General features: G+C 53.9%; 1 protein-coding gene across 1 annotated transcript in view; it reads right to left on the bottom strand.

The window, feature by feature from the left end:
* The window catches only part of LOC140717682 (1-phosphatidylinositol 4,5-bisphosphate phosphodiesterase beta-3-like), a 112,639-nt gene extending 87,243 nt beyond the window's left edge, over positions 1-25,396 (bottom strand). The window contains exons 1-2 of the mRNA XM_073031324.1: positions 25,144-25,396; positions 13,119-13,196 (exon numbers count right to left, since the gene is read on the bottom strand). Of these exons, the coding sequence (XP_072887425.1) occupies positions 13,119-13,196; positions 25,144-25,242 (177 nt within the window). The 5' untranslated portion in view covers positions 25,243-25,396. The remainder of the gene's footprint in view (positions 1-13,118; positions 13,197-25,143) is intronic.
* Between the last annotated feature and the right edge of the window lie 762 nt (positions 25,397-26,158).

Raw genomic sequence — 26,158 nt, 5'->3', positions numbered from 1 at the left:
TAAACAGTGACTCTGTACAGTTACACACTGAGTGACCCTCACCCTGAATAAACAGTGACTCTGTACAGTTACACAGTGACCCTCCCTCACCCTGAATAAACAGTGACTCTGTACAGTTACACAGTGACCCTCCCTCACCCTGAATAAACAGTGACTCTGTACAGTTACACAGTGACTGACCCTCACCCTGAATAAACAGTGACTCTGTACAGTTACACAGTGACCCTCACCCTGAATAAACAGTGACTCTGTACAGTTACACAGTGAGTGACCCTCACCCTGAATAAACAGTGACTCTGTACAGTTACACAGTGACTGACCCTCACCCTGAATAAACAGTGACTCTGTACAGTTACACAGTGACCCTCACCCTGAATAAACAGAGACTCTGTACAGTTACACAGTGAGTGACCCTCACCCTGAATAAACAGCGACTCTGTACAGTTACACAGTGAGTGACCCTCACCCTGAATAAACAGTGACTCTGTACAGTTACACAGTGACCCTCCCTCACCCTGAATAAACAGTGACTCTGTACAGTTACACAGTGAGTGACCCTCACTCTGAATAAACAGTGACTCTGTACAGTTACACAGTGACCCTCACCCTGAATAAACAGTGACTCTGTACAGTTACACAGTGAGTGACCCTCACCCTGAATAAACAGTGACTCTGTACAGTTACACAGTGACTGACCCTCACCCTGAATAAACAGTGACTCTGTACAGTTACACAGTGACCCTCCCTCACCCTGAATAAACAGTGACTCTGTACAGTTACACAGTGACCCTCAGCCTGAATAAACAGTGACTCTGTACAGTTACACAGTGACTGACCCTCACCCTGAATAAACAGTGACTCTGTACAGTTACACAGTGACCCTCACCCTGAATAAACAGTGACTTTGTACAGTTACACAGTGATTGACCCTCACCCTGAATAAACAGTGACTCTGTACAGTTACACAGTGACCCTCACCCAAAATAAACAGTGACTCTGTACAGTTACACAGTGACCCTCACCCTGAATAAACAGTGACTCTGTACAGTTACACAGTGACCCTCACCCTGAATAAACAGTGATTCTGTACAGTTACACAGTGAGTGACCCTCACCCTGAATAAACAGTGACTCTGTACAGTTACACAGTGACCCTCCCTCACCCTGAATAAACAGTGACTCTGTACAGTTACACAGTGACCCTCCCTCACCCTGAATAAACAGTGACTCTGTACAGTTACACAGTGACCCTCACCCTGAATAAACAGTGACTTTGTACAGTTACACAGTGATTGACCCTCACCCTGAATAAACAGTGACTCTGTACAGTTACACAGTGACCCTCCCTCACCCTGAATAAACAGTGACTCTGTACAGTTACACAGTGACCCTCCCTTACCCTGAAAAAAACAGTGACTCTGTACAGTTACACAGTGATTGACCCTCACCCTGAATAAACAGTGACTCTGTACAGTTACACAGTGACCCTCACCCTGAATAAACAGTGACTCTGTACAGTTACACAGTGACTGACCCTCACCCTGAATAAACAGTGACTCTGTACAGTTACACAGTGACCCTCACCCTGAATAAACAGTGACTTTGTACAGTTACACAGTGATTGACCCTCACCCTGAATAAACAGTGACTCTGTACAGTTACACAGTGACCCTCACCCAAAATAAACAGTGACTCTGTACAGTTACACAGTGACCCTCACCCTGAATAAACAGTGACTCTGTACAGTTACACAGTGACCCTCACCCTGAATAAACAGTGATTCTGTACAGTTACACAGTGAGTGACCCTCACCCTGAATAAACAGTGACTCTGTACAGTTACACAGTGACCCTCCCTCACCCTGAATAAACAGTGACTCTGTACAGTTACACAGTGACCCTCCCTCACCCTGAATAAACAGTGACTCTGTACAGTTACACAGTGACCCTCCCTCACCCTGAATAAACAGTGACTCTGTACAGTTACACAGTGACCCTCACCCTGAATAAACAGTGACTTTGTACAGTTACACAGTGATTGACCCTCACCCTGAATAAACAGTGACTCTGTACAGTTACACAGTGACCCTCACCCTGAATAAACAGTGACTCTGTACAGTTACACAGTGACCCTCCCTCACCCTGAATAAACAGTGACTCTGTACAGTTACACAGTGACCCTCCCTCACCCTGAATAAACAGTGACTCTGTACAGTTACACAGTGACCCTCCCTTACCCTGAAAAAAACAGTGACTCTGTACAGTTACACAGTGATTGACCCTCACCCTGAATAAACAGTGACTCTGTACAGTTACACAGTGACCCTCACCCTGAATAAACAGTGACTCTGTACAGTTACACAGTGACCCTCACCCTGAATAAACAGTGACTCTGTACAGTTACACAGTGACCCTCACCCTGATTAAACAGTGACTCTGTACAGTTACACAGTGACCCTCCCTCACCCTGAATAAACAGTGACTCTGTACAGTTACACAGTGAGTGACCCTCCCTCACCCTGAATAAACAGTGACTCTGTACAGTTACACAGTGAGTGACCCTCCCTCACCCTGAATAAACAGTGACTCTGTACAGTTACACAGTGAGTGACCCTCCCTCACCCTGAATAAACAGTGACTCTGTACAGTTACACAGTGACCCTCCCTCACCCTGAATAAACAGTGACTCTATACAGTTACACAGTGAGTGACCCTCACCGTGAAGAAACAGTGACTCTGTACAGTTACAGTGACCCTCACCCTGAATAAACAGTGACTCTGTACAGTTACAGTGATTGACCCTCACCCTGAATAAACAGTGACTCTGTACAGTTACAGTGACCCTCCCTCACCCTGAATAAACAGTGACTCTGTACAGTTACACAGTGAGTGACCCTCACCCTGAATAAACAGTGACTCTGTACAGTTACACAGTGACCCTCCCTCACCCTGAATAAACAGTGACTCTGTACAGTTACACAGTGAGTGACCCTCACCCTGAATAAACAGTAACTCTGTACAGTTACACAGTGAGTGACCCTCACCCTGAATAAACAGTGACTCTGTACAGTTACACAGTGACCCTCCCTCACCCTGAATAAACAGTGACTCTGTACAGTTACACAGTGAGTGACCCTCACCGTGAAGAAACAGTGACTCTGTACAGTTACACAGTGACCCTCCCTCACCCTGAATAAACAGTGACTCTGTACAGTTACACAGTGAGTGACCCTCACCGTGAAGAAACAGTGACTGTACAGTTACAGTGAGTGCCAACGGGGGTGGGGGGGGGGGAGACAGGGTGTTAGAGGGTCATTCTTATCTCTGGGGTAGAAATGTCAAATGGTTGAAACATGGGGTACAATTTCCTCATCGTCTGGAGCAAGGCAGGGTCACACACTCTCCCACCTGTCTTGCAGATGAATGCATCAGGAAGGACGAGGGTCTCAGACGGGCGTCAGTGCAAGGTTGGCTCATAGGAGGCTTAACACGTCTTCATTCTGCTCAATTTGTCGAACGACTGGCGTCTGCGACCGCTTCGAGCCAGCATTGGAGGCCAGCATATCGACGCAACAGGGCCAGGGTCTCAGAGCGAGGAACAGCCCGGACGATTTAAACACCAATTGGAAAGGCAGAGGCGGCTCTGCCCGCTGCTTCACCGCACGTACTCCACCGTGCGCGGATCGGAGGCGGGGGCCGAGTCCTCGATCTCGTTCTCAATGCCATTTGCTTACTTTTACTGCTAATGCATAATTAGCTTTGTTTCCTCTCTGCACATTCAATGCTTGTCAAGTCTTTTCGGTTTTGCTTTGCGCTGTCTGCGAGGAGACGAATCTCAAAGTGAGAAAATGTATGCACTCTTTGACGATCAGAGTACATTGAACGACAGACAACCCAGGTGCCAAAAGCAAACTGGGCACATACTGATAAAAAACAATAAACATCGAGAACATGCAGAGTCCTGAAAAGCGTGTCTCTAGGTCGTAGAGTCAGTTCAGCGTTGGGGTGAGTGAGGTGGTCCCCTGTGGTTCAGGAGCCTGATGGCTGAGGGGTGGGAAATGCCCCTAAACCGGGTAAGTGCGGATCCCAAGGCTCCTGCACTCCCTTCCTCATGTGAGCAGCTGGAGAAGGGAGCATGGGCTGGATAGTGCAGGACTACTGGCCAGACTTCCCAACAGTCCGCGAACGCTACGCATCGCAATATCATAGTACTGACATGCGTTACGATAACCACTACATAACGGTCCGGTCAGAATCTGGGTTAGAATTATAATATATACAAATACGCCCACAAATATGTAAATAAATATTTACATATATTTATTTATTAACATACTGTGCGGAATAGGCTCCTCTGTACCTTCAAGCTGTGCTACCCAGCAGCCCTGGATTTAATCCGAGCCTAATCACGGGACAATCAACCTGCCAACCGTAGGTCTTGGGACCTGTGGGATAAACTGCAGCACCCGCGGGAGCCTGCGCATTCCCAGGGAGAACGTACAGATTCCTGATACACAGCGGCAGGAATTGAACACGGATCTCTGGAACTGTAAGGCATTATGCTAACCACGTTTTTTTAATATATATAAACCACGTACACACTATATACACAAACACACACAGTTGTATATACATATTTACATTACATACACACACACACACACATATATATTAGTGAAATTTAATGTTCTCCAGCTGTGCTACAGTTCAAGACAAATAAATTACTCATCATTATGTGCCACGTTGTATGATGACATCATCATCATGTGCCATGCCATATTTCGGGGGCAATCATGGCCTTCCGATGACCATGATTGCTCTCAGTAAATTTTTCTACAGAAGTGGTTCCCCACTGTCACCTGCTGGGCCAAAGTGTCTTTACAAGACGGGTGACCCCCAGCCATTGTCAATACTCTTCAGAGATTGTCTGCCTGGCGTCAGCGGTTTCATAACTAGCACTCGTGATCTGCACCGGCTGCTCATACGACCGCCCACCACCTGCTCCCATGGCTCCATGTCACCCTGATCGGGGGGCTAAGCAGGTGCTACACCTTGCCCCAGGGTGACCTGCAGGCCAGCGGAGGGAAGGAGCACCTTACACCCCCTTTGGTAGAGACGCATCTCCACCCCGCCGCCCAAAAACAATTTAAGTGTCAAAGCAGAGAAAAATCGTGAGGCAGAGTTCATGGACCGTTCACAAATCTGACGGCAGAGGAGAAGAGGCTGTTCCTAAAAGCGGAGAGCGTGGATCGCCAGGCCCTGGTACCGCCTGGTGGGCAGAGGCCACATCCAAGAGGGTGGGCATCCTGAAAAATAGCTGCCACTTTTGAAGATGCCCGCGATGGCGTGGGAGTTCACTTTTGCCATTAAAAGCCTCACCCTGCACAAAGCTGTGCTGCCCTCTGGCTGGATCCGAACTACCCGGGGGCAAGTGGCGACCACAAGCTTGGGGGGGGGGGGTACGCAGGTTCAGGGGTGTTTAAAGTGTAAGTGGATGGGGGGAGGGGGGAAACCAAGGGGATTACAGAGTTTAGCAGCCCGGCAACAGAAGGTACAATGGAGTGATGAGGATTGGAGAGAGTGGCGTGAGGGGGAATTGAAAGTGGAGGGAGACGCAAGGACTTAGATGGTTTCAGACAGTCACAGAGATGGAGGGAACTTCCAAGGACTCTTCATCTCACTTTCTTGATATTTATTATTTATTTTACTTTTGTATTTGCACAGTTTATTGGCTTCTGCACTCTGTCTGAGCTGGTGTGTTCTTTCATTGAGTCTACTATGGTCATTAGTGCGTGGAATGGGCTGCCAGCGGATACAATGGGGTCTTTTAAGAGACTCCTGGATGGGTACATGGAGCTTAGAAAAACAGGGCTATGGGTAATCCTAGGTAGTTCTAAGGCAAGGACATGTTCGGTACAGCTTTGTGGGCCGAAGGGCCTGTGTTTTGCTGTAGGTTTTCTATGTCTCTATTACCCTATTCTGGATTTATTGAGTATGCCTGCAAGAAAATTACTCTGGTACAATGACAATGAATTTACTTTGAACTTTGAGGGTTTAGGTCCTGGAGAGGGGTTTGAGAGATTGGGGTGGGGGGGGGTGGGGGGTTCACACGATGAGTCAAATTTTGAATATATCCGGTAAGGATCTCCCCAATGCCCCTAACAGTCAGTGGGGTGAGGGTGGGAGCCCTGCCCCGTGCCAAGGCCAGACAGTGAGGGGGTGGAGTCCTCAAAGCCGAGCAAACTTGTGGGCCTGAAGATAGACGAGATCGATGGTCCGGACGGAATGCTTCCCAGGGTACTGAAAGGAACGGGAAAGGTTATAGCTGAGGCTTTGGTGATGATTTACCAAAACTCTCTGCACTCTGGGCAGGTCCCGGCAGATTGGAAGACTGAATGTCACGCCACTGTTCAGAAAAAGGATGTCGCCAAGAAGGCAGTTAGTTTAACATCTGCAGTTGGGAAAATGCTTGAAGCTATTATTACAGAAATAGCGAGGCATCTGGAAAGAAATGGATCCATCAGGCAGACTCAGCAAGGATTCAGCAATGTCAGGTCCTGCTTGACAAACTTGCTGGAGGATATAACGAGCGCAGTGGATAGAGGGGAACAGATGGGCGTTATTTACTTGTATTTCCAGAAGGCGCTCGATAAGGTGCCGCATAAAAGTCTTATCCATGAGATAAGGATGCATAGAGTTGGGCGTGATGTATTAGCATGGATAGAGGATTGGTTAACTGATAGAGAAGAGAGTTGGGATAGATGGGTGTTACTCTGGTTGTCAATCAGTGGTGAGTGGTGTGTCGCAGGGGTCGGTTCTGGGCCTGCAACTGTTCACAATATACATTAACGATCTGGAATAGGGGACCCAAGTGTAGTCTATCTAAGTTTGCTGATACAAAACTGAGTGGAAAAGCAAATTGTGCAGAGGATACGGAGAGTCTGCAGAGAGATGCAGATAGGTTAAGTGAGTGGGCAAGGGTCTGGCAGATGGAGCACAATGTTGGTAAATGCGAGGTCATCCACTTGGGAAGGAGAAATGGAAGATCAGAGTATTATTTAAAAGATTGCAATGTGCTGCTGGGCAGAGGGACTTGGGAGTGTTTGTGTATGAATCACAAAAGGTTGGTTTGTAGGTACAACGGGCTGTCGAGAAGGCAAATGGGATGTGGGCCTTCACTGCTAGAGGGATTGAATTCAAGAGCAGGGAGGTTATGCTGCAACTGTACAGGGTACTGGTGAGGCCACACCTGGAGTACTGTGTGCAGTTCTGGTCTCCTTACTCGAGGAAGGATATACTGGCTTTGGAGGCAGTGCAGAGGAGGTTCACCAGGTTGATTCCAGAGATGAGGGGGTTAGACTATGAGGAAAGATTGAGTCGCCTGGGACTGTACTTGCTAGAATTCAGAAGAATGAAAGGAGATCTTATGGAAACATAAAATTATGAAAGAGATAGATAAGATAGAGGCGGGAAAGTTGTTTCCACTGGTGGGTGATACTAGAACTAGGGGACACATCTTCAAGATTCGGGGGAGTAGATTTGGGACGGAGATGAGAAGGAACTGCTTTTCCCAGAGAGTGGTGAATCTGTGGAATTCTCTGCCCAATGAAGCAGTGGAGGCTGCCTCAGGAAATATATTTAAGACAAGGTTGGGTAGATTTTTGCACAGCAGGGGAATTAAGGGTTATGGGGAAAAGGCAGGTGGGTGGAGATGAGTCCGTGGCCAGATCAGCCATGATCTTATTGAATGGCGGAGCAGGCTCGCCTCCTGCCCCTATTTCTTACGCTCTCATGAGGGAAGCTCGTCAGGAAATGGAGGATGGGGGAGGGGGGAGTGGGCCTCGAACACAGCTTGCCACTGAGACACACACACACACACACACACACACACACACACACAGAGACGTACGTTCCCCGACCAGGTCACAGGCTGCTTAACAAACCCCCGCCTGCTGAGAGCATAACGCACCAGGACGTTTCCCAATCCCCGCAGTTCCTGTTTACATCCTCCGCACGCTGCCTCACCACGGGGTCGTGACCGAGGGAACACTGCCCCGCCAGGGCGTCACGCTCCACAGCAGGGGGCGGTGGTGGGTGGGGGTGGGGGCCGAACAAACCTCAGAAACCACACCCTGTCTCTCTGACCCACCCCAGCAACCTCAGATTCGGAATTTTTAATGTAGCGCAAGTCCAGTGAACTCCGGGTGGCAGGGTGGAGATACGTCTCCACCAAAGGAGGCATAAGACCCTCCTTCCCTCCGTTGGCCTGCAGGTTACCCTCGGGCGAGGCATAGCCCCCCCCTCCGATCAGGGTCACATAGACCCATGGGATGGTCGTGTGAGCAGCCGACGCATATCACAAGTCCTGGTTCTGTGACCACTGACGCCAGGTTAGACAATCTTCGAAGAGCATTGATAATGGCCGGGGACTCACCCATCTTGTAAAGACACACTGCCCAGAAGGAGGCGATAGACAATAGGTGCAGGAGTAGGCCATTCAGCCCTTTGAGCCTGCACCAATATTCAATGTGATCTAGGCTGATCATCCACAATCAGTACCCCGTTCCTGCCCTCTCCCCATATCCCTTGACTCCGCTATCTTTAAGAGCTCTATCTAACTCTTTCTTGAAAGCATCCAGAGAATTTGCCTCCACTGCCTTCTGAGGCAGAGCATTCCACAGATCCACAACCCTCTGGGTGAAAAAGTTTTTCCTCAACTCCGTTCTAAATGGCCTACCCCTTATTCTTAAACTGTGGCCTCTGGTTCTGGACTCACCCATCATCGGGAACATGTTTCCTGCCTCTAGCGTGTCCAATCCCTTAATAATCTTATATGTTTCAATCAGATCCCCTCTCATCCTTCTAAATTCCAGTGTATACAAGTCCAGTCGCTCCAATCTTTCAACATATGACAGTCCCGCCATCCCGGGAATTAACCTCGTGAACCTACGCAGCACTCCCTCAGTAGCAAGAATGTCCTTCCTCAAATCTGGAGACTAAAACTGCACACAATACTCCAGGTGTGGTCTCACCAGGGCCCTGTACAACTGCAGAAGGACCTCTTTGCTCCTATACTCAGCTCCCCTTGTTATGAAGACCAACATGCCATTAGCTTTCTTCACTGCCTGCTGTACCTGCATGCTTACTTTCAGTGACTGATGGCAAACCACACGTAGAAAAATAAATTTGCCAAGAACAACCACGGAAAGACCACGACAGGCCACGTCGCACGACATGGCTCGTAACGAACATCGGAACTGTGAAGGGCATCGTTTGCGTTAATGAGGCAAGTGTGCGCCGGGGGGGGGGGGGGGGGGGGAGGGCAGCCCGCAAGAGTCATCACACGTTCCGGGGCCAATGCAGCATTACCCACAATGCCCGGCAGAACAACATGGAACACGGTAAGTAACAAAAACAATAAAACGAGGCCCCCCCCCCTTACTCCCAGCCCTCTCCCAGGCAGGCAGTCCTCCGACTCCAGCACAGGCTTCCGGGCCTCCAGGCTTCGGGCACTGGTCCTCGACTCCCGGTCGACCCGCGGGCACCGGTCGCTGGCATCGACTCCCACATCGGCCGACGAGGGGGAGCCCTAACCCCGAGACCGGAGCATCCGACGCTCGCGGCCGAGGGGGATGAAAGGAGGAGTATCGCGGGTAGGCGACCCAGAGCAACGTCAGCCCGGGTTACCGAGGAATTGGCGCCTCGGAGCAGAGGATTCTCCGCAGCCATGGATGGGAAGAAGCAGTGGAGCTCGTTTCCTCGTTGGATTCTGCTGAGCATTCTGGGTAGGCCTTGTCGGCGCTGGAATGCGTGGCGGGTACCGACGGGCTGCCCAAGAACACTGTGAGTGCGTTGGTCGTTAACGTAACAGATGCATCTGGCAGTACATTCCGATAACAAACTCAATTTAATTAATTTGGATCCAGCCACAGGGAGGCTGATTACACCAAGCACGATCACTCACAGACCGTCGATTCTCCACACCGTCCCATCACACACTCCCGGGGTCAGACACAGAGTGAAGTTCCCTCCACACCGTCCCATCACACACTCCCGGGGTCAAACACAGAGTGACCCTCCCTCCACACCGTCCCATCGCACACTCCCGGGGTCATACACAGAGTGAAGCTCCCTCCACACCGTCCCATCACACACTCCCGGGGTCAGACACAGAGTGAAGCTCCCTCCACACCGTCCCATCACACACTCCCGGGGTCAGACACAGAGTGAAGCTCCCTCCACACTTTCCCATCACACACTCCCGGGGTCATACACAGAGTGAAGCTCCCTCCACACCGTCCCATCACACACTCCCGGGGTCAGACACAGAGTGAAGCTCCCTCCACACAGTCCCATCACACACTCCCGGGGTCAGACACAGAGTGACCCTCCCTCCGCACCGTCCCATCACACACTCCCGGGGTCAGACACAGAGTGACCCTCCCTCCACACCGTCCCATCACACACTCCCGGGGTCAGACACAGAGTAGAGCTCCCTCCACACCGTCCCATCACACACTCCCGGGGTCAGACACAGAGTGAAGCTCCCTCCACACCATCCCATCACACACTCCCGGGGTCAGACACAGAGTCAAGCTCCCTCCACACCGTCCCATCACACACTCCCGGGGTCAAACACAGAGTGACCCTCCCTCCACACCGTCCAATCGCACACTCCCGGGGTCATACACAGAGTGAAGCTCCCTCCACACCGTCCCATCACACACTCCCAGGGTCAGACACAGAGTGAAGCTCCCTCCACACCGTCCCATCACACACTCCCGGGGTCAGACACAGAGTGAAGCTCCCTCCACACTTTCCCATCACACACTCCCGGGGTCAGACACAGAGTGAAGCTCCCTCCACACCGTCCCATCACACACTCCCGGGGTCAGACACAGAGTGAAGCTCCCTCCACACCGCCCCATCACACACTCCCGGGGTCAGACACAGAGTGAATCTCCCTCCACACCGTCCCATCACACACTCCCGGGGTCAGACACAGAGTGACGTTCCCTCCACACCGTCCCATCACACACTCCCGGGGTCAGACACAGAGTGACCCTCCCTCTACACCGTCCCATCACACACTCCCGGGGTCAGACACAGAGTGAAGCTTCCTCCGCACCGTCCCATCACACACTCCCGGGGTCAGACACAGAGTGACGTTCCCTCCACACCGTCCCATCACACACTCCCGGGGTCAGACACAGAGTGACCCTCCCTCTACACCGTCCCATCACACACTCCCGGGGTCAGACACAGAGTGAAGCTTCCTCCACACCGTCCCATCACACACTCCCGGGGTCAGACACAGAGTGAAGCTCCCTCCACACCGTCCCATCACACACTCCCGGGGTCAGACACAGAGTGACCCTCCCTCCACACCGTCCCATCACACACTCCAGGGGTCAAACACAGAGTGACCCTCCCTCTACACCGTCCCATCACACACTCCCGGGGTCAGACACAGATTGAAGCTCCCTCCACACCGTCCCATCACACACTCCCGGGGTCAGACACAGAGTGACCCTCCCTCCACACCGTCCCATCACACACTCCCGGGGTCAGACACAGAGTGAAGCTCCCTCCACACCATCCCATCACACACACCCGGAGTCAGACACAGAGTGAGGCTCCCTCCACACCGTCCCATCACACACACCCGGAGTCAGACACAGAGTGAATCTCCCTCCACACCGTCCCATCAAACACTCCCGGGGTCAGACACAGAGTGACCCTCCCTCCACACCGTCCCATCACACACTCCCGGGGTCAGACACAGAGTGACCCTCCCTTCACACCGTCCCATCACACACTCCCGGGGTCAGACACAGAGTGAAGCTCCCTCCACACTGTCCCATCACACACTCCCGGGGTCAGACACAGAGTGAAGCTCCCTCCACACCGTCCCATCACTCACTCCCGGGGTCAGACACAGAGTGAAGCTCCCTCCACACCGTCCCATCACAGACTCCCACGGTCATACACAGAGTGAAGCTCCCTCCACACCGTCCCATCACACACTCCCGGGGTCAGACACAGAGTGAAGCTCCCTCCACATCGTCCCATCACACACTCCCAGGGTCAGACACGGAGTGAAGCTCCCTCCACACCGTCCCATCACACACTCCCGGGGTCAGACACAGAGTGAAGCTCCCTCCACACCGTCCCATCACACACTCCCGGGGTCAGACACAGAGTGAAGCTCCCTCCACACCGTCCCATCACACACTCCCGGGGTCAGACACAGAGTGAGGCTCCCTCCACACCATCCCATCACTCACTCACAAGGTAGTGAAGGTTGTGACTCGTGCAGCCTGTCAGAGAGACTGTTTGTAAAACACACCCACACAGCTAGGCAGCTGCAGCCTTCTTCTGACTCAGCCGCCGTATCATTGTGAAATTGGTTAAATATTGTCACGTGTACTGAGATACAGTGAAAGCCTTGCCTTGTTCATACAGATCAGATCATTGAGCTCGAACAAGGTAAGGAATAACAATGCAGAATAAGGTGTCACAGTTGCGGAGAGAGTGCAGTGCAGGTAAATGATAAGGTGGAAGATTGCCACAAGGTCACGGGTACACTGACATCAACGTGCAAGTACTACTGGACGCAGGGCAGTTGACTTTTTGTGTTGTTTTTTTAAACACAATTGCATAAGTCTAGTCACACAAAGTACAAACATCAGGAATTTGCAGGTTATCAATCTCAAATTAAAATGTGGTTACGTCAGCCTGCAAAACACTCAATTCCTGGGGGGAGGGGGGGAGAGAACACCATTCCCAGAAATCTCCCACCATACCCCTGGTGACCGCGCTCCGGCACGAACGTAACCCCGGAAAAGGGGTAGGTGGACGGCCTGGGTGGGACTCTGGACTGCACGCAGCCTGGAGCCACGAGTAGAATTCATGGCCGGGGCCCAAGAGCGACCTGGGGGTGACGGCAGATCAGGCTGAAGTGCACCCCAAAACTCGAGGGGCAGCCCCTTCCGTTGGTCAAACAGGGGCACCCCACGGCAATGCTGGCACACTGACTCCTCCTGGCCACAGAAAGGGCAGGCGGACGAGCTCGGTAACCCGCTGCACATCACACGGCTTAACAAGTTGTCCAACTTACATTGTTCTGGCCGGTCCAGTACAGGAAGAAGCCCTGCGGATCCACCCGGAGCGTGACCAGAGACCTGCTTGGTGGGTCCTGGGAAAGGGAGACAGAGACCGCTGTTATTGAATCATGCCACACAGACACTGCCCCCAAACCCTTCCAGACAGTCGCTTCACCCTCTGTCCTCCCAACGCCCAAAACAGAGACAGCCTGATGTCCCCCGGAGCTGACCTCAACGTTAATAACTATTTCAGATATCCCGCCATTCCTGTTCGTGATGTTGCCCCGCATCTCTTTCCAAAGCCACCTGGCTTCCATGGTGGCCCCCCCTCCCTTTGGCTGTTCGAGTGTCAGTAACAACATGACATTATCCACCAAATACATTCATTCCTCTCTTCGAGGATGCTGCCGAGGTCAGACACAGAGTGAAGCTCCCTCTACACCATCCCATCACTCACTCCCAGGGTCAGACACAGAGTGAAGCTCCCTCTACACCATCCCATCACACGCTCCCGGGGTCAGACACAGAGTGAAGCTCCCTCAACACCATCCCATCACACACTCCCGGGGTCAGACACAGAGTGAAGCTCCCTCCACACAGTCCCATCTCACACTCCTGGGGTCAGACACAGAGTGAAGCTCCCTTTATTGCCCCATGGCCCTGTGCTGCAGCATTTGATTGTACATTATTTTTTTTAAAACGAGGCCAAGACGCTAGTCAATGCTCAATCGTACGAGGAGCCGGCTGGATTCGAACCCATGACCATTGGCCTTGAAGTCCGGTGGCTGATGCCACTACACCACTGGCCAGCAGCAGGAGACTGCACATTCACCTGTGCAAGACCGCCTCTCAATCTCCCTCCCCCCATGGTTCAGGAATTAAGAACTTGAGGGCACAGGCTTAAGGTGAGGTGGTTTACTAAGAACCCGAGCGTCGTTTTCACAGAGAGGGAGAGAGGGATGAGGAATGGGCGGACAGAGAAAGTGGCAGAGGCGGATTTGATTACAACATTGAAAAGACACGGACCCGGAACAAACAAGGTAAACGGGACAAGTGGGACTCGGAGACACTGTGATCGGCATGGAGAAGTTGGACGTGTGTCTTCTGTGACTTGTTTATAAGGGAATCACTCTGACAAATCGCTCCTGGACAAATTCCAACATTACAATATTCTTCCTTAAACAAATAATCCAAAACTGCACTTTCGAAACTGAGATTTATCCTGTACACACCCCCCCCTCCCCCTGGATTTCAGACCCACAAAGGGCCCCATTCCATGGTTTCCTGGTCACAGCAGACAGGGGACTGAAGTTCAAGCAGTCCTATCAACCGGCAGGTGGAAAATACCCCCCCTTCCCCCCCACAAACCCCTCTCACCCAAGTAGAGATCTCAACTTTTCCAACTTTGCAACTGAACCCCTATCCACTGACATCTCATTCCACATTCGCACTACCCACGGAGTGAAGGGGCTACCCCCTCACCCTACCCCTCCAGTTCTCGTCTCACTCAACCCGAGGAGGGTGCAGGGACCGGGGGGGGGGGGTTACAGTGACAGGGAGGGATGTAGGGGCCAATAGAGAGTTAGAGAGATGGAGACAGGTGCGGGAGTGGGAGACTGATGCTGGAGTTTAAACACCAGCAGAAAGTTGACTGAAAATCGTTCTGTCCACAGACCAGGGAACAGGACAAGGGGCAACTCAGTCTGGAGAGGAGCCAAGGGAGCGTGGAGCCCCTGACCCATCCCAATTGCCAACAATGCCTCCACAGAGCACCACGCAGACCAAACCTGCTGCCCACACCCCGGGGCACGGCCCTCGGCACGAGGCCCAGCCGTGCCGGGGGAGAGAGGCGGGGGATTCCGGAGGTGGGAGTGTGGTTACGTCTGCGGGAACCTCGCACCGTGCATGGATCCGGGCACAAGACTTCCCAGCTGCTCCGCGCCCGAAAACAAAATCAGGGCCTCGTCACTGTCCCACTGACGATAGATGACATCCTAGAGACCGCCGGGGGGGGTGCGTGGGTGGTTGGAGAAATAGCGCAAGAACTGCTGAATCACTGTAGCTCACAGGCTCCAAAAAAAACACCAACTAACTAGTCTCTGATCATACTTGCAATGGAACAGTGTGGAGGGAGTTTCACTCTGTGTCTGACCCCGGGAATGTGTGATGGGACGGTGTGGAGGGAACTTCACTCTGTGTCTGACCCCGGGAGTGTGTGATGGGACGGTGTGGAGGGAACTTCACTCTGTGTCTGACCCCGGGAGAGTGTGTGATGGGACGGTGTGGAGGAGATTCACTCTGTGTCTGACCCCGGGAGTGTGTGATGGGACGGTGTGGAGGGAGCTTCACTCTGTGTCTGACCCCGGGAGTGTGTGATGGGACGGTGTGGAGGGAGCTTCACTCTGTGTCTGACCCCGGGTGCGTGTGATGGGACGGTGTGGAGGAGATTCACTCTGTGTCTGACCCGGGAGTGTGCGATGGGACGGTGTGGAGGGAGCTTCACTCTGTGTCTGACCCCCGGGTGTGTGTGATGGGACGGTGCGGAGGGAGCTTCACTCTGTGTCTGACCCCGGGAGTGTGTGATGGGGCGGTGTGGAGGGAGCTTCACTCTGTGTCTGACCCCGGGAGTGTGTGATGGGACGGTGTGGAGGGAGATTCACTCTCTGTCTGACCCCGGGAGTGTGTGATGGGATGGTGTGGAGGGAGCTTCACTGTGTCTGACCCCGGGAGTGTGTGATGGGACGGTGTGGAGGGAGCTTCACTCTGTGTCTGACCCCGGGAGTGTGTGATGGGACGGTGTGGAGGGAGCTTCACTCTGTGTCTGACCCCGGGAGTGTGTGATGGGACGGTGTGGAGGGAGCTTCACTCTGTGTCTTACCCCGGGAGTGTGTGATGAGGCGGTGTGGAGGGAGCTTCACTCTGAGTCTGACCCCGGGAGTGTGTGATGGGACGGTGTGGAGGGAGCTTCACTCTGTGTCTGACCCCGGGAGTGTGTGATGGGACGGTATGGAGGGAGCTTCACTCTGTGTCTGACCCCGGGAGTGTGTGATGGGACGGTGTGGAGGGAGCTTCACTCTGTGTCTGACCCCGGGAGTGTGTGATGAGGCGGTGTGGAGGGAGTTTCACTCTGAGTCTGACCCCGGGAGTGTGTGATGGGACGGTGCGGAGGGAACTTCACTCTGTGTCTGACCCCAGGAGTGTGTGATGGGACGGTGCGGAGGGAACTTCACTCTCTGTCTGACCGCGGGAGTGTGTGATGGGACGGTGTGGAGGGAGCTTCACTCTGTGTCTGACCCCGGGAGTGTGTGATGGGACGGTGTGGAGGGAACTTCACTCTGTGTCTGACCCCGGGAGTGTGTGATGGGACGGTGTGGAGGAAGCTTCACTCTGTGTCTGACCCCGGGAGTGTTTGATGGGACGGTGTGGAGTGAGCTTCACTCTGTGTCTGACCCCGGGAGTGTGTGATGGGACGGTGTAGAGGGAGTTTTACTCTGACTTATCCAGGGAGTGTGTGATGGGACGGTGTAGAGGGAGTTTTACTCTTTGTCTCACCCCGGGAGTGTGTGATGGGACGGTGTGGAGGGAGCTTCACTCTGTGTCTGACCCCGGGAGTGTGTGATGGGACGGTGTGGAGGGAGCTTCACTCTGTGTCTGACCCCGGGAGTGTGTGATGGGACGGTGTGGAGGGAGTTTCACTCTGTGTCTGACCCCGGGAGTGTGTGATGGGACGGTGTGGAGGGAGCTTCACTCTGTATCTGACCCCGGGAGTGTGCGATGGGACGGTGTGGAGGGAACTTCACTCTTTGTCTCACCCCAGGAGTGTGTGATGGGACGGTGTGGAGGGAGCTTCACTCTGTGTCTGACCCCGGGAGTGTGTGATGGGACGGTGTGGAGGGAGCTTCACTCTGTGTCTGACCCCGGGAGTGTGTGTGATGGGACGGTGTGGAGGGAGCTTCACTCTGTGTCTGACCCCGGGAGTGTGTGTGATGGGGCGGTGTGGAGGGAGCTTCACTCTGTGTCTGACCCCGGGAGTGTGCGATGGGATGGTGCGGAGGGAGTTTTACTCTGACTTATTCAGGGAGTGTGCGGTGACTGTTTGTCAAGATACTGTAAGATAATAAAGCTTTAATAGAAGCCTCTGAAGGTTCTGGCCCTAGTTAAACCTGGAAAACTGGTTGAACAACATACCAGACGAGACTTCACACAGGCAAACGTGAAGAAGCAAACTTAAGACACAGCAAGAGATATCAGTAAGGTTGGATGTGCAAGATCCCATCCCGACCTCCAATCCATAGCCCTGCTGAGAAACAGGAGCAGATGCTGTCTTGGGGAGTGCAAGCGGTGTGGGGGTGGAGGGGGGAGAGAACTAGCTCAGGAATAGCTGGATCACCAAGTACTCAAACACACTAAAAAACCACCAACTAACCAGAGGGGTGGTGTAGAACAGGGGTCACCAATCTCTTCTCGTGCCATGGACTGAAGCTGTTAAGCAAGGGTCCGTGGACCCCAGGTTTCTATCCCTGGTGTAGAGGGAGCTTCACTGTGTCTGACCCCGGGAGTCTGTGATGGGACGGTGTGGAGGGAGCTTCACTGTGTCTGACCCCGGGAGTGTGTGATGGGACGGTGTGGAGGGAGCTTCACTGTGTCTGACCCCGGGAGTCTGTGATGGGACGGTGTGGAGGGAGCTTCACTGTGTCTGACCCCGGGAGTGTGTGATGGGACGGTGTGGAGGGAGCTTCACTGTGTCTGACCCTGGGAGTGTGTGATGGGACGGTGTAGAGGGAGCTTCACTCAGTGTCTGACCCTGGGAGTGTGTGATGGGACGGTGTGGAGGGAGCTTCACTCTGTGTCTGACCCTTTTTTTTTTAAAACACAAAATCCTTTATTACAAATATCGGTGCTATAAGGTACACACAGAGCAGTGGCAAACACAATTACTTCACTACAAATAGACAATAGACATTACACCAAAATGTTGCCATCTCTATCCACGATGGCATTTACACCCCGCGGAGCCCAATGGTCTCGAAACTCCTCTAAGGTCGCCGTGGACTGCGCGTGGTCTTTTTCAATATTTACCCGGGCACGAACATACCCTCTAAACATTGCCAGGCAGTCTGCCCGGGGAGATCCTCCCGCCACCCATTTCCAAGACCCTCGGATGGCGGATTTCGCCAGCCCCAGGAGCGAGTTGACTAGGACATCCTCATCCCTCCATGCCCCCTTCCTTACTGGATGACCATATATAAATAGGGTGGGGCTAAAATGCAGCCAGAAGGCGAGAAGCAGCCCACACAAATACGCAAAAAGAGGCTGCAGCCTCGCACACTCCATGTACATGTGGTACACGGTCTCCTCCAGCCCGCAGAAGTGGCATGCGGGTGGGAGATCCATGTACAAACTAAAAAACATTGCAGGGCACCGCTCTATGCAGCACCCTCCAGCCAAGATCCCCCAGGTGCATGGGAAGAACCCCCTCATAAAGGGACTTCCAGTGGGGACCCTCCTCACCTCCGGGTGGACCCTGGGAGTGTGTGATGGGACGGTGTGGAGGGAGCTTCACTCTGTGTCTGACCCCGGGAGTGTGTGATGGGACGGTGCGGAGGGAGCTTCACTCTCTGTCTGACCCCGGGAGTGCGTGTTGGGACGGTGTGGAGGGAGATTCACTCTGTGTCTGACCCCGGGAGTGTGTGATGGGACGGTGTGGAGGGAGCTTCACTCTGTGTCTGACCCCGGGAGCGTGTGATGGGACGGTGCGGAGGGAGCTTCACTCTGTGTCTGACCCCGGGAGTGTGTGATGGGACGGTGCGGAGGGAGCTTCACTCTGTGTCTGACCGCGGGAGTGTGTGATGGGACGGTGTGGAGGGATCTTCACTCTGCTGTCAACCGGACGGGGTGAATCCCAGGCTACTGTGGGAGGTGAGAGAGTTTGGTGAGCCTCTGGCGATGATCTTTGCATCATCAATGGGGACGGGAGAGGTTCCAGAGGATTGGAGGGTTGTGGATGTTGTTCCCTTATTCAAGAAAGGGACTAGAGATAGCCCAGGAAATTATAGACCAGTGAGTCTATCCTCAGTGGTTGGTAAATTGACGAAGAACCTGAGAGGCAGGATTTATGAACATTTGGAGAGGTATAATATGATTAGGAATAGTCAGCATTGCTTTGTGAAGGGCAGGTCGTGCCTTACAAGCCTGATAGAATTTTTTGAGAATGTGACTACATTGATGATGGAAGAGCAGTAGATGTAGTATATATGGATTTCAGCAAGGCATTTGATAAGGTACCCCATGCAAGGCTTACTGAGAAACTAAGGAGGCACGGGATCCAAGAGGACATTGATTTGAGGATCCAGAAGGCAAAGGGTGGTTGTAGACGGGTCATTTTCTGCATGAAGGTCGGTTACCAGTGGTGTGCCTCTGGGATCTGTTCTGGGACCCCCTACTCTGTGATTTTTTTTTATAAATGACTTAGATGAGGAAGTGGAGGGATGGATTAGTAAATGTTGGAGGTGTTGTGGATAGTGTGGAGGGCTGTCAGAGGTTACAGTGGGACATTGATAGGATGCAAAACTGGGCTGAGAAGTGGTAGATGGAGTTCAACCCAGATAAGTGTGAGGTGGTTCATTTTGGTAGGTCAAATATGAATATAGCATTAATGGTAAGACTCTTGGCAGTGTGGAGGATCAGAGGGATCTTGGGGTCCAAGTTCATAGGACTCTCAAAGCTGCTACGCAGGTTGACTCGGTGGTTAAGAAGGCATAAGGTACATTGATCTTCATCAATCGTGGGATTGAGTTTAGGAGCCGAGAGGTAATGTTGCAGATATACAGGACCCTGGTCAGACCCCACTTGGAGTACTGTGCTCAGTTCTGGTCACCTCACTACAGGAAGGATGTGGAAACCACAGAAAGGGTGCAGAGGAGATTTACAAGGACGTTGCCTGGATTGGAGAGCACGGCCTTATGAGGATAGGTTGAGTGAACTCGGCCTTTTCTCCTTGGAGCAACGGAGGATGAGAGGTGACCTGATAGAGGTGTATAAGATGATGAGAGGCATTGATCACGTGGATAGTCAGAGGCTGAAATGGCTAATTTTTTTTTTACGTAGAGCGAGGTGAGTGTGTGGAATGGGCTGCCGGTGGCATGGTGGAGGTGGAAACGATAGGGCCTTTTAAGAGACTCCTGGATGGATACGTGGAGCTTAGAAAAATAGAGGGCTATGGGTAAAGCCTAGGTAGTTCTAAGGCAGGGACATGTTGAGCACAACTTTGTGGGCTGAAGGGCCTGTATTGTGCTGTAGGTTTTCTATGTTTCTATGCGAGACCAAACCAGAAGATTAAGATGCCTGGGATCCGTGGCGAACTGGCTGTCTTTGGGTTCAGCACAGGTTCGCCGAGAGCAGACAGAGGCTCGTGGATGAAAGGACTGATTCAAGCTGGAGGTCTGTAATTAGTGGAGCTCCGCAGGGATACGTGCTGGGACCTCTGCTGTCTGCGATGGATATAAATGACCTGGATGGAAATGTCGATGGGTGGGTAAGTACATTTGCAGGCGACACCAAGATGGTTGGAGTTGTGGGTCGCGCAGAAGACTGCCAGAGAGATTAGTGCAATATAGATCAGCTGCAGACATGGGCAGAGAAACGGCAGATGCAGTTTAACCCAGATACGTGTGGGGTGTTGCCCCTCGGTAGGGCAAATGCACAGAGACAAGCACACTGTCCAGGGGAAGGCCCTTAACCATTGCTGAGCAGGGGAATCTTCGGATCCAAGTCCATAGCCCCTTTAAAGTGGCCGCACAGGTCGATGGGGTGGTTGAGAAGGCTTATGGAGTGTTTGCTTTGAGTTGAGTTCAAAAGTGAGGAGGTAATGTGGCAACTTTATAAAAGTCGGGCGAGACCATGCCTGAAGCATTGCGTACAGTTCCGGTCGCCCCACTACAGGAGGGATGCTGAGGTTTCAGAGGGGGTGCAGAAGAGGTTTTACCAGGATGCTGCCTGGTTTAGAGGGCCTGTGCTATCACGAGAGGCTGGACAAACTTGGGTTGTTTTCTCTGGAGTGCCGGAGGCTGAGGGGAGATCCGACAGAGGCTTACAAGATTATGAGAGGCATGAATAGATTATCTGTTTCCCAGGATTGAAATGACTAACACCAGAGGGCATGTATTATAGACAATAGGTGCAGGAGTAGGCCATTCGGCCCCTTCAAGCCAGCACCACCATTCACTGTGATCATGGCTGATCATCCACAATCAGTACCCTGTTCCTGCCTTCTCCCCCATATCTCTTGACTCCACTATCTTTAAGAGCTCTATCTAACTCTTTCTTGGAAGCATCCAGCGAATTGGCCTCCACTGCCTTCTGAGGCAGAGCATTCCACAGATCCACAACCCCCTGGGTGAAAAAGTTTTTCCTCAACTCCGTTCTAAATGGCCTGCCCCCTTATTCTTAAACCGTGGCCTCAGGTTCTGGACTCCCCCCAACATCGGGAACATGGTTCCTGCATTGAAGGTGAGGGGGGTAGGTTCAAGAGGGATGTGAGGGGTAAATTTTTTAAGGGGATGTGAGGGGTAAGTGTTTTTTTTTTACTCAGAGAGTGGTGGCTGCCTGGAAAGAGGCAAACACATTGGAGGTTTTTAAGAGACGCAAATATAAGGAAGATGGAGGGATGTGGACATGGAGAGATTAGTGTTTGAGTGTGTTTGATTTGCTGAATGGGCCTTTCCTGTGCTGTGCACCTCCCTGTTCTATGCCTGCTCCGGGCAGCATGCAGAGGGAGCTCGCCTGCCTCGCACAATAAAACTCCGGGCCCCCCTCGGGCTGCCGTCCTGCTTGAACCTGGGAGACTAGTTGAGCAGCATAGCGGGTGGGACCGTGCACAGGCAGACTGGAGACTCAGAAAGTCACATCGGGAGGAACTCCGAGCCCGCCCGAGCTCAGCTCGCTCCCCAGGTTGGGCGCTCACGGTCCCAGAGTGACCTCCGATGCAGATCATCGGTAGCGGCACCGAGAAATGGGTTGAAGAGCACCCACCCCCCCCCCCCACTCCAACCCAAAACACCGGAGGGACCCAGCAAGTCGTAGAGGAATAAATAGTCGACATTTCAGTCCCTCCCAGCGGCGTGGCAGGTAGATCTGTCCCCTCAGAGTGCCGGAGATTTGGATTCAACCCCCACCTCTGGTGCCCCCCTGCGCTACTCTCCCCGTGACAGTGTCTCTGATTTAATTGCCCCTCAACAGCTTGAGGGAGGGGTGAAATCCGGGGTGGTGGGGTGGGAATTGATGGGGACGGGAGGGATGAAATGAGTTTGGTGGAAGGGGTTGCCGTGACTGTCAGAATTAAGCCATTTGCCCGTTCAATCATGGCTGATTTATTATCCGTCCCAACCCCATTCTCCTGCCGTCGCCCCGTAACCCCCGACACCCTGGCTAATCAAGACTCTATCAACCTCTGCTTTAAATATACCAGCTAAAGAAACCCCTCCTCATTTCTGATCTAAGGAGACGTCCTTGTATTCTGAGGCCGTGCACCCTGGTCCTCGAGGAAACAACCTCTCCATTTCCGTGCTACCTATCTAAACAGGCCCTACGATTTGCATTTGCAGCATTGCATTCCCCACAGATTCTCCACCCCTCAGTAAAGACATTGATGGCTGACACGAACACAAAGTGTTCTGTTTCCTTCCTTACATCCCTACGCAAGGGTGGATATAATGAGATTTTCTGCAGCAAAAAAAAAAGTGGACGAGGGCCGGGTTAGACTCGACAGGCCAGAGGGCCCCGCTCTGCATTGCACAACCGATCATGTATTTCTCAAAGACAGCAGAACATTTGCAAAACTATTTCTCCCTCTGACGATCTGCCCAGGAACTGACTCCGTTAAGAGCTGAGTCACTCTGCACAGATAACACCCGTCCAGTGTGTCCCAACCCTCTCCCGTCCGCAGCCCTCCCACTGGCGTTACCAAGGGAAATCCAGAGCTCGGGACCCAGATTCCCAATCTCGCCCCCCCCCCCAGGAAATGGGAAGACCCTCACCTTACATATCTCAGCTCAGCCTCCAGATCCATTGGGAGTGAATGGGAAGGGGTGGGGTCCCATTGGGAGTGCAGATGGTGGGGGTGAATGGGAAGGGGTGGGGTCCCATTGGGAGTGAATGGGAAGGGGTGGGGTCCCATTGGGAGTGAATGGGAAGGGGTGGGGTCCCATTGGGAGTGAATGGGAAGGGGTGGGGTCCCATTGGGAGTGAATGGGAAGGGGTGGGGTCCCATTGGGAGTGAATGGGAAGGGGTGGGGTCCCATTGGGAGTGAATGGGAAGGGGTGGGGTCCCATTGGGAGTGAATGGGAAGGGGTGGGGTCCATTGGGAGTGAATGGGAAGGGGTGGGGTCCATTGGGAGTGTGGACGGTGGGAGTGAATGGGAAGGGGTGGGGTCCCATTGGGAGTGAAAACCCGAGCAGGGGAAGGTTTGAAGTAGTAACCTACCGAGGGGAGGAGGCAACGTCAACAGGCTCCTCAACCAGCACAGGCATCACTTTCCCAACACCAGACCTCCTTGCTTCCCTCCCTCCAGTGACCTCGTCGCCTTCGCTCACCCAGCTGGGGTACCCACCTGCCCCCAGCTGAGGCGGTGAATAATCCCTCGTGCCCACCGTGTCCCAATTCCTCATGGGTGGGGGAGGGGGCGGGAGAGCGGTCTGTAACACCGGCCGCAAATTTCCAGGATACCCCAACCCCTGGTGAATCTGGGTAAACTGAGTGAGGAGGCCCGAGGCAAATTAACCCTCTTCCACCTTCAGATCCCACTCGTGCCCATGGGTTGGGGAAGGGTCTCGGGATCGCACTGTGGCCCATGGCCCGCAAGGAAAGAGCTGGGGCTCTAACCAAACCCTCTGCCCCCATCCACAGTGCGGCATTCCCGAGACGTTCCGGCAGGAGTGCACCGAACCTGGGCCAGTGTCCAGGCCGAGGGAGGGTACGTCAACAGAGGCTCTCGGACATCATCACTCAAGCGGCCCTCCACAGGCGCAAGATCAAAGAATCCCAGGAATCTGTGGGAACCTCCGGGAATCTTCCACAAGGACAGCAGTGGGAACCGGCTCATGGACACGAGGCAGTCGCTCACTGCTCTCTGTTCTAAACCCCACAACCCCCCTTCCCAGTTCCTTGATTTACCCCCTCACTCACCACCCATATCCTACACCCCCTCCTCAGTAACCCCGATTTACTCTTCACTCCCCACCAATCCTACACCCCCTCACTCCTCACCAATCCACCCCTCCTCCCCTCAGTTCCCCGCTACCCCCTCACCCATCTCTGTCTCCCTTCAGCCTCCCCGCACCATTACCCCTCTTGCAATTAACCCCCAACCTGCCCCCCTCCAGCTACGTTAGATAACCAGCACGCTCAGCCCCTTTCACCTCTCACCTTCCTCCCCCTTAACCCCCACCCGCTCCCCTTCCTCATTCCCCCGCCCCCACCCTCTCTTGGATTCTCTCTTCTTAACCCTCCCACCCCCGGGCCGCCTGTGTTTACAACCGAATATCCATTCCCTTTTTTGGCACTGGGGTGACGAGAGGGAGGGAGGCCAGTGGGTGACGAGGGAGGGAAGGGAGAAGCTCGGAGGGTATGGGACAGAGGGCAATGCTGGGAACCTTCCCCCCACCCCCCACACACACTCCCCTCCGGCCCGCACCCATACAGCCCCGCCAGCACAGGACACCGCACAGGAGAACCAGCAAACCCCCCACCCCCCACCCCCAACTTCTGATAGGACCCATCCCTGACATTTTGTGTTCTGGGAGGAACAACGCTCCCCGAAACAAGCTGAAACCGACCCGGCACTCCTCCTCCCCACGCCGAACCGGGCAGCCCCGGCCTGGAAAACGGCGCCCCCGAGCCAGGGAGAAAACTTTTCTTTCCCCCAAACTTTCGAAGGGCTCTGCAAAACTTTCCCGACAAGCGTGCACCTGTCGGGTGGGGAGTGTGGTGGGAGGGAGCGGGGCTGCCTCTCCTTTGCTGAGCCCCCGCCCCGGATTCTTACCTCGTCCCACTTGATAAACTTGCTTCCTTTCTTCAGCGTTTCGTGAACGGTCACTGGCTTTAGCTGCAGTGCGTGAACCCCGGGGCGAGCTCCGGCCATCGTCCCTCCTCCAGCGGCCCCTAGACCGGGCTCCCACCGCCGCTGGGAGGAGAGGGGGGCAAGACGCCCCAAACGGCAAGGAGAAGTTGGAAGTGCCGCTCCTCTCCACTAAAGTCGCTCAGGCTCTCTGCATGTTGGGGAGAGGCGGCCGAGGCTGCCCTGTCAATCGGGCTCTGCCCGCCCACTCGCCCTTAAAGGGGCAGCGCGCCTGTGCTCCGGATGGTGAGGGGTAAAATGAGGAGAGTGAAATATGGAAGAGGGGGAGGGTGGAGGTAGGTGGGAGTGGGGAGGGGAGGGGAGGGGTGGGGGTAGGAGGGGAGGGGAGGGGTGGGGGTAGGTGGGGAGGGGAGGGGTGGGGGTAGGTGGGGAGGGGAGGGGTGGGGGTAGGTGGGGGAGGGGTGGGGGTAGGTGTGAGAGGGGAGGGGTGGAGGTAGGTGGGAGTGGGGGGGGGGAGGGAGGGTAGGTGGGAGTGGGGAGGGGTGGGGGTAGGTGGGAGTGGGGAGGGGAGGGGTGGGGGTAGGTGGGAGTGGGGGGGGAGGGAGGGTAGGTGGGAGTGGGGAGGGGTGGGGGTAGGAGTGGGGAGGGGAGGGGTGGGGGTAGGTGGGGGAGGGGTGGGGGTAGGTGTGAGAGGGGAGGGGTGGAGGTAGGTGGGAGTGGGGGGGAGGGAGGGTAGGTGGGAGTGGGGAGGGGTGGGGGTAGGTGGGAGTGGGGAGGGGAGGGGTGGGGGTAGGTGGGAGTGGGGTGGGGTAGGTGGGAGTGGGGGGGAGGGAGGGTAGGTGGGGAGGGGGAGGGGTGGGGGTAGGTGGGGGAGGGGAGGGGTGGGGTAGGTGAGGGGTGGGGGTAGGTGTGAGAGGGGAGGGGAGGGGTGGAGGTAGGTGGGAGTGGGGGGGAGGGAGGGTAGGTGGGAGTGGGGAGG

The sequence above is a fragment of the Hemitrygon akajei genome, chromosome 28, assembly GCF_048418815.1.
Source record: "Hemitrygon akajei chromosome 28, sHemAka1.3, whole genome shotgun sequence".
Taxonomy (NCBI): Eukaryota; Metazoa; Chordata; class Chondrichthyes; order Myliobatiformes; family Dasyatidae; genus Hemitrygon; species Hemitrygon akajei.
The sequence above is the reverse complement of the archived record's forward strand: the minus strand, read 5'-3'. Positions and strand labels throughout refer to the sequence as shown.